This window comes from Malus domestica, chromosome 09 (assembly GCF_042453785.1).
Source record: "Malus domestica chromosome 09, GDT2T_hap1".
NCBI classification, from domain to species: Eukaryota; Viridiplantae; Streptophyta; class Magnoliopsida; order Rosales; family Rosaceae; genus Malus; species Malus domestica.
In genome coordinates, this window is record NC_091669.1 from 7,802,461 (window position 1) to 7,816,621 (window position 14,161).

Sequence of the window (14,161 nt, forward strand, 5' to 3'; positions counted from 1 at the left end):
CTACAATAATATTTGAAAGACTAGTTTTTTAAAGAAATGATATTAAGGTACTAAATTACGAAGATCTTTGTTTTATTGTGTTTTCATTTAAGCCTCTATGTAATAAGATATTTGACTAATTACACATTGTTATTTAACTTTCGCACATAACATGACGGTGCGAGAAAAAACTAAAAGAAGTGGATGTGCATACAAGTCAAATGGTCAATGCAAAACTGAAGTGATATATATCCAAATTAGCCTTTTGAGTTTTGACTTCCTCCTTCATTTGGCATTTAATGGTCCTCCAGGTTTCCCAACTGTGCCAACGCGTGCCATGAACATGCACCCATTAAAGGCTGTTCAGTGTAGCTGTACGTACTGTATTATTGGCCAAAGACCCCATGCCTATAAAACAATCGTCTTTTGAAGGAAGAAGATAACAACCTCCTCAGCAATCTACCTGAAAATTTAATCGAGCATTTTACAGAAGAGGAGAGAAGCCATGGTTGTCTCTCGAAAATGGCTGTCTTTGAGTCTTGTTGTTCTGTACATTGTCCTCCAGCTGAGTGCAGTCACCACTCTAGGTGATGAGAAAGTTGACAAAACTAGATTTCGCGGTGATGATGATGATTGCCAATTGGGTCGGAGAAGTGGTGGTCGGTTTGGTCGAGGGAATCGCGGTAGGGGACCTAGGGGCGGTGGCTTTGGAGGCAGAGCCGGAGGAGGAGGAGGAGGCTTTGGTGGTGGTGGAGGAGCAGGGGCTGGTGGTGGTATAGGTGGTGGAGCTGGAGGAGGAGTTGGAGGTGGTGTTGGAGGCGGTGGTGGTATTGGCGGTGGTGGAGGCGCTGGTGGTGGTGGAGGAGGTGGTCTTGGAGGTGGGTCAGGTCATGGTGGAGGTTTTGGAGCTGGAGGGGGTGTAGGTGGTGGAGTTGGTGGTGGGATTGGAGGTGGTGGTGGTGGTGGAGCTGGTGGAGGAGGCGGTGGCGGAGTTGGTGGCGGTTCTGGGCATGGTGGAGGTTTTGGAGCTGGAGGTGGTGTAGGTGGAGGTGTTGGAGGAGGTGGTGGTCTTGGAGGAGGCGGCGGAGGTGGTTCAGGAGGAGGTGGTGGTGTTGGTGGAGGTTCAGGCCAAGGAGGCGGGTTTGGTGCCGGTGGTGGAGTAGGAGGTGGAGCTGGAGGGGGCGTTGGTGGTGGAGGAGGAGCAGGAGGAGGTGGTGGCGGTGGTGTTGGTGGAGGTTCAGGCCATGGAGGCGGTTTTGGTGCAGGAGGTGGTGTAGGAGGTGGAGCTGGAGGGGGCGTTGGTGGTGGGGGAGGTGGAGGTGGAGGTGGTGGGGGTGGCCGTGGTGTTGGTGGAGGATCAGGCCATGGAGGCGGTTTTGGCGCAGGAGGTGGTGTCGGAGGTGGAGCTGGCGGAGGTGTTGGTGGTGGAGGAGGTGCAGGAGGAGGAGGAGGTGGTGGTCTCGGTGGAGGTTCAGGTCATGGAGGTGGTTTTGGTGCTGGTGGTGGTGTAGGAGGCGGAGGTGGAGTTGGTGGCGGCCTAGGAAGTGGAGGAGGTGCTGGTGGGGGCGGTGGCAGTGGTGGAGGATTTGGAATTGGAATTGGGGTTGGCATAGGTGTGGGAGCTGGCGCCGGTAGTGGCCAAGGGTCTGGAAGTGGATCCAGTGGAGGTGGTGGAAATTAAAAGCAGGTTCTGCATGGCTGATGACACCAGCAGCATATTTGAAATTCAGCAGAAGAGCTTCAAATTAAGAGGAAGCAGCATTGAAATTGAAATGGGAGCAGCAATCTTATTAATTACTAGAAATATTTAGGCACATTGCCGTGAGTTTAATCTCCTGAATTGTTATTGTAATCAATCCACAACTTGCCCTTAAGTTGATTTAATTTGTCTTCTTATCACACATTAAACATCATTAGCCATCAAATACTTATATCAACATAATTTGATGCAAGGATTTCTTACAATCTCAAACATTATTTCTACACTTTGGAATTAAATGTTTCATATATACCTATCCATGATTGACGTTCGGTAGCAATAATTGCTGTTCTTCTTTCAGCAACCAAGTAGTGTTCAAAAATAAATTGAAAGGAATCAAAGCCACCCTTGTGGTTTGCCCTGTCGTTGCTGTGAGTCAATGGGTGAGTGAATTAGAGCAGTTTACTTCAAAAGGAAGTACAAAGGTTTAGGTTTATGATTTTGTCATTACTAACAAGGACGGATCCACATAGGGACCTGGGAGGTCCCATGACCCGTCGGCGATCATAAATCGCTGCTAGAATTTTTTCGGGGACCCCTCGTACTTGAGCATGAGGTCTGTGCAGGTTGTAGGTTGCATGTTGCAAGTTGCAGTGGCTGTCTTCTTTTCGGAGAAGATGACCGCGCACGGAGAAGAAAGAAAATAGGGACCCTTCCATCCTCTCTCCTCCTTGCTTCTGCCATGGTCTCATCCATCAGTGCCACCCACTTCTCCTCCAACCTTTCTCTATCGTCTGGCAGGGCAGTACATAAGCCCAAATTTCCCCAAATTATTTCAAACACCTTAGTAATTTTTCTTATGGGTGAAATTTCCTGCATAAGGTTAGTAAGATGGATATGATCTATCATGGGTTGGTGAAATTTGGGGGTGGAGCTGCCATGGCTTCGAGAGAATGGGGAGGGAGGCGGTTGATGGAGGTATGGCAGCTGTGTTCTTAGTGAGAGAGAAAATGGATGTTTGGAAACTAGTAAAAGAGAAAAATGGTGTGCATGGTTAGAAAGATAGTGGGAGTTTGGAGAGAGTTTTATTTGACCGGTGTTTTAAATTTAGTGGTCCATATTAGATAATCAATAACTTAGGTACTCCCTAATAACTTATGAAACCTCATAATAGACGCTTGAATTATGATTTTATAATTTGTAATATTGTTTTGCATATGATTTTTGAATGAAATGTATTATATTTAAATTTTCAATGTTGTTTTTGTCTATAAATTTTTTGACCATTATTATTGGGACCCCCCGAGTTTAAATTCCTAGATCCGCCACTGATTACTGCATACTCCATTGTTGAGGCTGACTACAGGAAGAATGTGATGCCTCCCAAACAGAAGTGCCGATATTGTGGAAAGTTGTATTATGAGAAGAAAATGTCAACTCACTTGAAATATTTTTGTGGCCTAACGCTTTTTGAACTGAGAAGCAGTCTAAGCAACAAAGGAGAAAGCATCCACAACCAATGTCACAGAAGACATTTTTCTAATGTAACTGGAACCTGCAGTTCCGCAGCACTATGTTCGAATTGCCCTCATAATTCAGTTAGACATTTTCGTTGGTGGAATAAAGTGAGTTTCCAATCTGGTAATTTTTTTTGTTGATTTCTTTACAGAAATAGATGTGCTTACATGTATTGTAATCCGTGATCCTTGCAAGTATGTGGCGACACCGATAAAATTCTAAAGAACATTATCATGCGACGAACTAAAAAGGACAGGGCTGCTGATCTTGCCCTACCTCCTCGAATTGTAAGTTTTTTTTTTGACTTTTTCCCTTTCTGTTGCTTATTGTTTTTTCATCAACAAAGTTCTATTTGGTCCATTAGTAATGTGCACTAATTTTTTCGTTTACTCTCTACAGGCCGTTAATCATCCTTACCTTGTGGTGTATTCTGCATCTGCTGCACTGAGAAATGGAAGCAACCTTAATATAAATGGGAAAATCTGTGGAATTTGTCATGAAGATCGCACTTTCCTTCTTCGTTTGTGCATTTGATATTTTCTTGATTGTCGAATATGTCAATCATATTGATTTACTTAGCACAGGTACACATGTAGCGTGCTTATCATCTTTCTTAACTTCCTCGTGCCTTTTGAATTTCCTCTATATGGCTCTAGAGGGAAGAAATCAGGTCCATGGTTGAAAAGGATGGCTCTGCAAAAGGAATTGTTTTCAGCCAGTTCACTTCGTTCTTGGATATCATTAACCACTCCTTGCAAAAGGTAAAACTGAATAATATACAACGATTTTCCATTTGCGCATCAACAGATTTAGATTACCGATATTAATTTAAAGAAATTGTTGCGGTCTGATATCAATTGTGTTCAGTTGGTCGGAACCATGACTATGCCTGCAAGGGATAATGCTATAGAGAGATTTACCGAGGATCCAGAATGCAGGATTTTCTTGATGAGCTTGAAAGCCGGAGGTGTTGTTCTTAATATGACAGTTGCATTCGCAGGTGAACAATGTTCTGTCACAGTTTTTAAGATTTGTGATTGAGAACACTATCGAGGAGAGGATTCTAAAGCTGCAGGAGAAAAAGGAATTAGTGTTGGAGGGGTAGGTTTGATTCGTTTGCTGTCTGTTCTTCTCTTTGTAAATTAACTAATGGTCATACAAGCTATCTCAAATGCCTTCTTTTCGTTCTATAGGACCATCGGTGGCGCTTCAGACGCTCTGGCAAAGTTAACAGACGCTCTGGCGCTTCAAACGCCTTCTTTTCGTTCTATAGGACCATCGGAAGATGAAGCGGAGAATTTTCGACAATTCGCTTGCAGTTTACTGGAATAGAAATGGAAACATTTGGTAGAACTGATGTTAGAGTTTCAGTTATTATACATTGGTTACGGTCCATTTTTGGGAAATGCAATAGTAAAATCCTTGTCTTGCCTGTTTCTCTGTTCAAGTTTTCTCCTTTTCGGCTGTAATTGTTTTTTTTACCATCAAATATGTTATTGGTTTGTATGCTGGAAGTTTTTCTTCAAAAATAAAATAGGATCAAGCCTCGCAGTACATCTTTTCGGGCGTCAGAAGACTCAGAAGCATCACTATTGTGTGATTCACCAGCGCAAGACTCAAACATAGGACGTGCCGTGTGAAGTACAGACTTGAAATTTGTCCTCGACCACTAAGCTATCCCGAGGTGGTTGTTTGTATGCTGGAAATAAAAAAGATCCCTAGAACAACACGAGAAACTGGATCATATATTTCTTGAGGATAAATAATTAAAGGCTAACGATCGTCAAAATACACCCTTGAGAAGTAGAGTAAACTGAGTGTTTTTATTTAAAATCCTCAGTGAACGAAAAGCCGTAGTAACTGGGCTGAAAGGAAAAATGTACTTTTCGATCAACCTGTCCTGCAGAGTATTCCAACTCTAATTTAAAAAAAAAGGCATTGGACAAAACACACTTGCCAACCATATCGACTTCAGAATGCAGATATACGGTGGGATATATTGCGTTCCACATATAGTTCAAAATCGGGGTTCAGGGACACCGACTTCTTTACACATCAAGGAGAAGCCTGCGAGGGTCTTCCACGACATCTTTAATGCGGCGCAAGAAGAAAACAGCCTCTCTTCCATCAATGAGACGATGATCGTATGTCAATGCAATGTACATCATCGGCCTTGGTACAACGTTCCCCCCAACGACCATGGGACGGTTCACTATTGAGTGCATACCCAAAATTGCTGACTGCAAAAGGAAAAACAAATCAACAAATAAACTTGTCTGAGAGAGTATTGCTACGAAGGTTTTCCGGAAAAAGAAAAACGAGTACAGAGCAATACCTGTGGAGGATTGATGATTGGTGTGCTTAGAAGGCTTCCATATACACCTCCGTTTGATATTGTGAATGTGCCTCCAGCCATTTCATCAATTGATATAGAACCATCAGCTGCTTTCTTAGCCAGGGTATTGATTTCCTTCTCTATCTGAGCAAAGTTCATACTACCAGCATCACGGACAACCGGAACAACAAGGCCCTTCAATAAAAAGAATTCGAACGTGGTTAGTTCACATGCGACACTGGAATTCATCGTGCCAAACTATGAATGACCAGAAATAACTCATAACTAATGCTCATGTGTGTTAAGTATCAAACGTAATACTAGCATACCTTCGGTGTCCCAACAGCTATGCTGATATCAATGTAATCTCTGTATATGATATCATCACCATCAATAACAGCATTGACAATTGGCAACTGCTCAAGTGCGCTAACAGCAGCCTGAAACAAATTAACGTATAACTTAAGAACGGCCCACACGCACAAAAAGTATAGTACTACAATTTCACAATAATTTAATAGTACTTTGCACTTCCAATTTTCATTTGGCGATAAATGACAGTAATTTATGCAACAACACATACTTTAACAAAGCCGGACATAAATCCCAATTTCACACCATGCTTTTCCAAAAAGGTGTCCTTATAGTCTGAACGGAGCTTCATCAAGTTAGTCCTGCATTATATTTTACCGATCATTAGATGGGAATCAAAGAGAGCCACTACATAACATTGTCATAAAAGAATTGAAGATTTTGGGGGGCAAATTTGTCCACTTTCAAAGTAAAGACAGAACAAGAGAGCCATTGTGGTAGATGACTCTCATCCTTCGCACTCAACTGAACACTTACACAAGTGATTTCATTGTAGGTAAAACTTCAAGTAAAAATACTAGACTAAAATCTCAACATTCTAAGCTTGCATAAATGGTTAAACCTGAAAGTCCATTGCAGAGAAGATTTGAAAGGAAAGATAAAGGATATTTTGTGAGGAGACATGGTGAAACCATATTTTGAAAGGAGGCATGAGCTTACATATCAATCTCATTAAATGTGGTTAAGAGAGCAAATGTATTCTGAGAATCTTTCAAGCGTATTGCCACCCGCTTCCTTAGTCTTGTCATAGGAACCTATACATGAGAAAACAATTTATACCTATTAAATTCCTTTCTCATCTAAGAAAAAATCGTTTTTCTTAGATAAACAAAGAATCCTGAACTTACTCGTCTTTCCCTATCCTTGGGAGGAAGCCGGAGTTCTGAAGCTGTGTGTTTAGGCGGTGGTGGTGGTGGAGAAGGTGCCTTAGTTTTGGGTTGTGCATCCTTGACAGGGGCAGGTTCCGCTTTGGGGACTTGCTTTTCTGCACTTTCCTTCGGTTTAGTAGGTTCTGGCTGAGCATCAGCCTGCTCTGATGGCGCAACTTGTTCTATACCTTCACCAGATTTGGAAATGATTGCAATCTTTACACCTGGCTCCACAGTCTCGCCTTCCTTAGCCACAAACTACTAACAAGAACATGTTCAAGGTAAAAATAAAAAGATTAGTATACTAAAACCAGAATGCATGATTGTAGGTCGTGATTAGTAATGATCTCACAAGGAATTTATAATTTATATTGTGATGTTGCTTGAATATTACCTCTTTAATGACACCAGCTTCAGGACTAACTACATCAATTGTCACCTAGTTGTAAACAAAAAAATTATATATAAGTCAACACGTAGATTTAGTGAAAATGCATGTCAGCACTTAAGAATGGAAAAGTTATCAAACAGGAAAAGTTTGTTTGAAAAATTACCTTATCCGTTTCAATTTGGGCAATAGGCTCGTCAACTGCGACTCTGTCACCGGGTTCTGCACATGAATCATACACATGACTCTCAAAGAATTCAACTTATGCATACACTACACTACACACGCACAAAAGTTCTCCACATCAGCTATCATCAGCATGAGTCTCAAAAGAAATCACGTTAGGTGAATTAAATGCAGACAGAGAAGAAATAAATAACTTATGGATTAAAGTATCACAAGGCATCTTCAGTAACATACTCTTTAGGAATGTTGCCAAAGTTCCATCAGTAATAGATTCACCCATGAAAGGAACAACAGCTTCTACCAAGTCTCCTGCATAATTCAACAGTTAAAAAGTTTAATTACTTGCATATTTTATACAGACAACAGACCCAAAAGCATGTAAATATGTCAAGACCAATATATTCATTAAATACCACTGTCTGAGGAAAATGGTCTATTGCTCAATCGGATAAAAGACTCTGTTTGACATAGAGAAGTAGCTTCCCTGCAACCAAGAACAAATAAACACCATAAGAGAAATAAAACTGAGTGTGTAATATCAAACGAAGTTTATTGCACTTCAGTCATTTGGTTTAGGCTTGGGCCAAACATTCTGATTCTCATCCAAGATTAAGGATGTCAATTGTACGTCTGTAACACACACCAAACAATCTCATTGCTAGTGGAAAAAGGTAAGCCTTTTGAGGTACATTCTTGCTAACTCACAATGCACCTTAAAATTCAACCAAAAAAAAAAAATTGCAGAACCTCTCTCTCTCTCTCTCTTGCTATTTCTATAGATGGAATTGGTGAGCAAAAAGAAAAAGGTAAAATAAAACAGCAGACTGAAATATATAGGGAAAGAGAATTGTGGTTACATAATTATGAAGAGAGTATTTGAAAACGATAATCAAATTTTGAAGAACCTATTAGAGGAGGTGGATTTAAACAATATCTATGATCGCATGTTATGTAGACATATTGTGAAATAGAAGGGCAGAGGACTAAGTTTATCGCTGAAATAAAAGATCAGAGCTCAACCTGCTTAGCGCTGGAACACAATTGCCTGGAAAGTAGGAATTCGAAAAGGTCAATAACACCACCACAAAGAAAAAAGGAAAAGAAACACACAGGTAAAAGCAGCCTTAACAAACATGATTCAGCTTATAAAATCTAAAATTACCTAAAACAATGTGGTAGCTTGCACTCTGAACGCACTCATATCCTTTCCCAATTAACAAAGCCTGTTGTGGATAAAAGCTATTAAATTATATTCCAAAAAACTACAGACAAATACTAATATCAAAGGAAATAATGTTACATGGAATTGCAACCGGTTGCAAATCCAAATACCTCATCAAAGACCCTATATTCAGTAACGAAATAATAAGCGAAAGAGAAACAGAAGCTCAATTTCTCAGTACCTCTTTTGGTACAGCTCGGTAACAGCTTGGGGCGGACACTCCATGCCTAACCTTCCACGCTTGTCCCAGCACCTGAGACTGTCCATTCAAACAGACATAAGCAACTACCAAACTACAACATTCTTTAACAATTACTTGAAACATAGAACAAAGAATCCCAAAACTAAAACTACACAAAGCATGCACATTGAGGATAAAAAATATATCAACTGATTGCAAAACAACAGCGAAAGTTTGATCGAATACCGAAGCTACTTTACGGCGAATAGTCCCCCAAATCATTGCTCTTCAACTCTTCAGAACCTGACCTGAAAGAATCGAAATTTCCAACCAAATCAGCACCAGTAGTAACTGAAAACCGCAACCATAATAATAATTTGAAAATGTAAAGATTAAACTACGTGAGATGAATATCATCGTCTATACCTAAAATCCAAAATTATGGGAATTTTGATCAAATTCTTCGTAGAAAAAAAAAGAAATTCAGAAAATTACGAAGTCAAAATTACAATTGTTTTGGTTTTCGATAGATGCAAAAATTGAGGAGGGAAGCGTTTACCTGGAAGCTGAGAGCGGAGTGGCGATCCAAATGCTGGAAATACAGAAACGAAAAGGAAGAAGAAGAAGAAGGAGGAGAAGGAGGAGAAGGAGGACGGAGAGGGAGGGAACGTGGAAATTCCAAGCGGAGGAGAATGGTATGAGCTTCTAGCGGCTGCTCCTGCTTTCACGCCGACCATCTAACGTGCGCTTCCATCCTTCTAATTTCTTTAGAAGGATTAAAATTAAAAATAATATAAAATCTAATCTTATGAGATCTTTTCCTTTTGTAGGGTACATTTTCTTTACTACTTTAAAATAGTAATGTTGTAATTTTTAAACTTCTCCTAGCCACAGTCAAGTAGATTTGCCGGTTTGGAGATTTGAACATGAGACCTCTTGATTTTTTTTGTATTTTGGGAGTCAGAATTCATGCCCTTACCATTGGGCCACTTACTGTGGTTACATAATTAGGCGTGTTAGAATTAAGTTAAAATTCGTCTGAATTTAATTTGATATCAATATCTTTTATTGATTAGGTTGAGGTACTCATCCATGTCAATCCAAAATCAATTGAATTCTCTTATTCACATCCTTATAGGGTTAATTACACTAACACCCCCTTAGTTTTATTGTGTTTTCACAAAACTCCTGTGAAATCCCGTTCCTGGATTTCTCTGTTATAATCTACGTATTTGTATTATTGAGATTTTATATTATTTTTCGAGAATTTATATTAATTTATTTGAATTTAGATGTTAATTAAACTAGTTACGAAGTTTGAAGTTTGGAAATTAATTATCTAAAATCCGTAGACCTTTCAATGTCACAATTTATATTTTCGAATAGAGCTCGATCTCATGAACGCGTAGGCGCAAACCGTTCATGAAATGGACTTATAACGAAAAAGTTATTAACATTTAAAGTTAAGGATAGTTTTGTAATTTTGGCCCTCATCTAGAAGACTCCAGATTTTCTAGAACAATCAGACGGTGCCACGTGTGTGGCAAGATGGTGGGATGAGAAGGGAAATGAGAGAGATGGACGGATAGGAGAAGAAGAAAATGAGAAAGTGGGGAGGAAGATAGGCCAATCAGGAAATAGAGAAAATGAGAGGATCAATGGGAAAAGAGAAAATGAGGGGAAAATAAGGAGAAGGAGAGGAACTTGGACCCCCTTCGACCCGCCGACCCAACCCGGCCACAATTCCTTATTTCGGTCACTGTTAACGACGGGGCCTGTGTCAAATTACTCCTCACTTCGAACCTAGTCGAGCCTTCACCTTAATTCCACCTGTGGATTACCATGTTTGACAAACGAAGCATGAGAACCTCGCGAACTCGCCGAAACCCTAGAGTCGTTATATCTATTTCCTGCAACAATCACGAAACCCTAGATGTTAATTAAACTAGTTATGAAGTTTGAAGTTTGGAAATTAATTATCTAAAATCTGTAGAGCTTTTGAGATCACAATTTATATTTTCAAATAGAGCTCGATCTCATGAACGTGTAGGCACAAACTGTTCATGAAACGGAGTTAATACGAAAGAGTTATTAACGTTTAAAGTTAGGGACATTTTTGTAGTTTTAACCCTCATCTAGAAGACTCCAGATTTTCTGGAACAATCAGATGGTGCCACATGTGTGGCCAAATGGTGGGATGAGAAGGGAAATGGGAGAGATGGATGGATAGGAGAAGAAGAAAAGGAGAAAGATGGGAGGAAATCAGGAAATAGAGAAAATGAGAGGATCAATGGGAAAAGAGAAAATGAGGGGAAAATAGGGAGAATGAGAAGGAGAGGAACTTGGACCCCCTTCGACCCGCCGACCCAACCCGACCATAATTCCTCATTTCGGTCACCGTTAACGACGAGGCCTGTGTCAAATTACTCCTCACTTCAAACCTAGTCGAGCCCTCAACTTAATTCCACCTGTGAATTACCATGTTTGACAAACGAAGCACGAGAGACCTCGCGAACTCGCCAAAACCCTAGAGCCGTTACGTCCATTTCCTGCAACAATCACGGTGGCGCACCACCTGGGTTTGGTAACCTTTCCTTGCAGGAGTAAAACCCAACAATAATCATGGTCATTGGACCTTTGACGAAGGAGCGACGAGGCTCGAAAGTTTCCGGCCACCAGACCATTTGGAGGACGTTTTCAGGTGCTTCCCGACTGAACTAAGCTTATGCCCAGGCGACGATCAGACGTGGATGCCTTGATATTCGTGCTAGAAAGTTGAAGCGCGGACTCTAGGTGAGTGACTTTAATATATGTAATATGGTTATTACCCTGTTTTCGTATTTAGTATCCTTTGTGGATATGACTTGGTGTTGATCCTGGAAGTATGTCGTAATTGGGGCGTGACAACCTCCTCACGTTTGAAACATATTACTAACACCCCTTGAGGTTTTAGTTCACTTTCACATAACCTCTTTAGAACAAATTTTCCCTCATTATAATTAAAAAATAACAAGAAAATTATAGAAATATTGTTATCTTTCTTCCTCTACTATGAACCAAGATCTTCTCTGGAATTCGGCAAAAAAGTTCAAGGTTTCCAATGACAACTTGCATTTCGTGAGGAAGATTAATTTGGCGGTTTTCATGTTTTTTTTTATGGCGGAGGGTGAGGCCAAGCTTGTGGAGAGGCTGATTGATTGAAAAACCGAGACGAAGGAGTAGCTTCTTGTGAGGACGGCTAGGGAGGAGGTGAAACATGTTAAGAATTTCCATTATGTTGTGGTGAATGAGGAGGAGAGGCCCTAAACCCTATATTGTTTTTTAAAAAGATTGTTTTTATTTTTAAAGTAATTAAATATAAGGACAAAATTTGTCTTTAAGATAATATTTTAAGGTGACGTCAGCCCTAAAGAGATTATGTGAAACAAAATTAGAACCTCAAGGGGTGTTAGTGTTATGTTTCAAACGTGATGGGGTTTTGTGCAAACACGATAAACCTAAGGGGGTGTTAGTGTAATTAACCTCATCCTTATATATGCTATGTGATTCCAACTTTTAATGTTTGAAACGCCATTTGGTTAAATTTTTGTGTGGATGCAAATTGGTAGGATTGAATTTTAACAGGATGTTAGTGTTATTTGGTTCAATTCTTTACAAGGTTCTAAAAATCACTAAACAGTAGTTAGCTAACTAGCTAGAGCCTAGTGTAGGCGCCTAGCCGGGCCCTAAACAAACTAAGCGGATTGAAATAAAATTATTTATATATTATATAAATAAGAGCATATTTACACTTAAAAAACTATAAGAATTTGGGTTTATTATTTAACATACAAAATACAAAATTATTAAAATATTCGTTTAAATATCTTAGTAATTTGATCTCAAAAACCTTACGAATTTATAATAAATTTTAGAAAAAAATTAATGGGGTTACACCGCGAATAAAAAAGCATTGGCCTGGAGAAATGTCAACCGAAGTAAGACATCCGGCACCACACCTCCTAATTTTGTGTCGGCATATATATTCATCACCTCCCAATTCATAGGCCTTTTGTTAATGGGACGCTAGTGCTAGGTGGCGGACCCTCATAGGATTACAATTACATAATAAGACCAAAATGTTACTTTGTCACGTGGGAGAGAGAAACGAGGATCTATGCATCGTCTTCTTCGTGGAACAATGAGGCTCCTCCTCCTTCACGAGAAATTTTTAATTGTGACGGGAATACGAATGACATATTATGTGTTTTTATGCAAGTAGTAGAAAATTTTAATTTTTAAGTTATTAACCTTTTAACAAACATAACTCACCATTTATATAAAGACATGTGGTGTACCACCTCGTGTGACAGTTACATTGAAAAATTTCTCCTCCTGCAGATTGAAACAGAGAAGAAAAATTCAAATTTATAATCTCACTTCTCCGACGTTCAACCACGCCCAGACCGACTTTGCTTTTCAGCGCCCCACCGAGACCATTTAGACGTCGCCCCGTCTAATCTCTTCTCTGATTTGTCTTCCGACATGAGTTTAATCCGAAAACTGACCATCATGTAGCGTTTAAGCCGATTTTTAAAACACTAATCCTTTAGAAATCCTGCAATATAAGTTGACCTAAAGGAAAATGATTGGACACCATAAAATTGAAAAATCCAAAGCCCAATCTGAATAAGTTTGAACTTGATCGAAACCCGAGCACGAAAAAACCTCCCAGGCCCAAAATGCAAAAGGACAGATTAACCCACACCCTTTTATGATTTTTTTTTAGTGTGGTAAATTAAATGTAATAATATAATTGATTGAAAATTTTATTTTTCAAGTTTCTAACTAATTGTATTCTCACATTTGATTTACCGGAACGTGTTTCTGGCATACTAAAAATTTATCCATGAGTATGATATATTGATAATTGAACTTACAAATATAATATATTGAACTTATGAGTCCAATAAATTAGTATAACACTCAAATTTTCTGGCCATTGTAAAAATATGATTCCTATATGAGTTAAATATATTAGTATCATACCCACTTCTTCCGGCCTACTTGCCTAAGAATCGTGTGGATAAATTAGTTTGAACTCCTCGTCATCGAAATTCAAACATATAATACCAAGGAGACTCTATGAATTCTTCGCCGTCTCATATTTTTGACACAATGTTTTATAACCTTAGCAAGTGAATGGTGCCAAAAAGTAATGTGGCAACCCCTTGAGAGTTCCGCTTGTTTTTTTTTTGTTTTTGAGCAAATGATATTATCTACACTAAGGAGATGGATGTGCTTAGCCTTACAATAGACTAGCAATAATGTTGTTCAAATTCGTCTTTAACGAGAATCAACCCTAAGACCTCTTATTTACAAATGAAGATGAATACAACTACTGTAGTATTAAGTGACAAGAGTTCCGCTTTT

General features: G+C 39.5%; 2 protein-coding genes across 2 annotated transcripts; one reads left to right on the plus strand and one right to left on the minus strand.

Annotated features, from left to right (window-relative positions):
* The first annotated feature begins 484 nt into the window (after positions 1-484).
* Positions 485-1,660, plus strand: LOC114827105 (glycine-rich cell wall structural protein 1-like). The gene has a single exon (XM_029108747.1). The coding sequence runs from the start codon at positions 485-487 to the stop codon at positions 1,658-1,660; it is 1,176 nt and encodes a 391-aa protein (XP_028964580.1).
* A 3,340-nt stretch (positions 1,661-5,000) lies between these two features.
* Positions 5,001-9,550, minus strand: LOC114826950 (dihydrolipoyllysine-residue succinyltransferase component of 2-oxoglutarate dehydrogenase complex 1, mitochondrial-like). The gene is made up of 15 exons (XM_029107983.2): positions 9,309-9,550; positions 8,996-9,057; positions 8,750-8,827; positions 8,509-8,569; positions 8,367-8,391; positions 7,760-7,830; positions 7,581-7,655; positions 7,327-7,382; positions 7,167-7,211; positions 6,752-7,030; positions 6,564-6,658; positions 6,115-6,205; positions 5,861-5,971; positions 5,532-5,726; positions 5,001-5,436 (listed from the first exon to the last, which is right to left on the minus strand). Exons 2-15 carry the CDS (start codon positions 9,029-9,031, stop codon positions 5,245-5,247), a joined length of 1,410 nt encoding a protein of 469 aa, XP_028963816.1. The 5' UTR covers positions 9,032-9,057; positions 9,309-9,550; the 3' UTR covers positions 5,001-5,244.
* Positions 9,551-14,161: the final 4,611 nt, after the last annotated feature.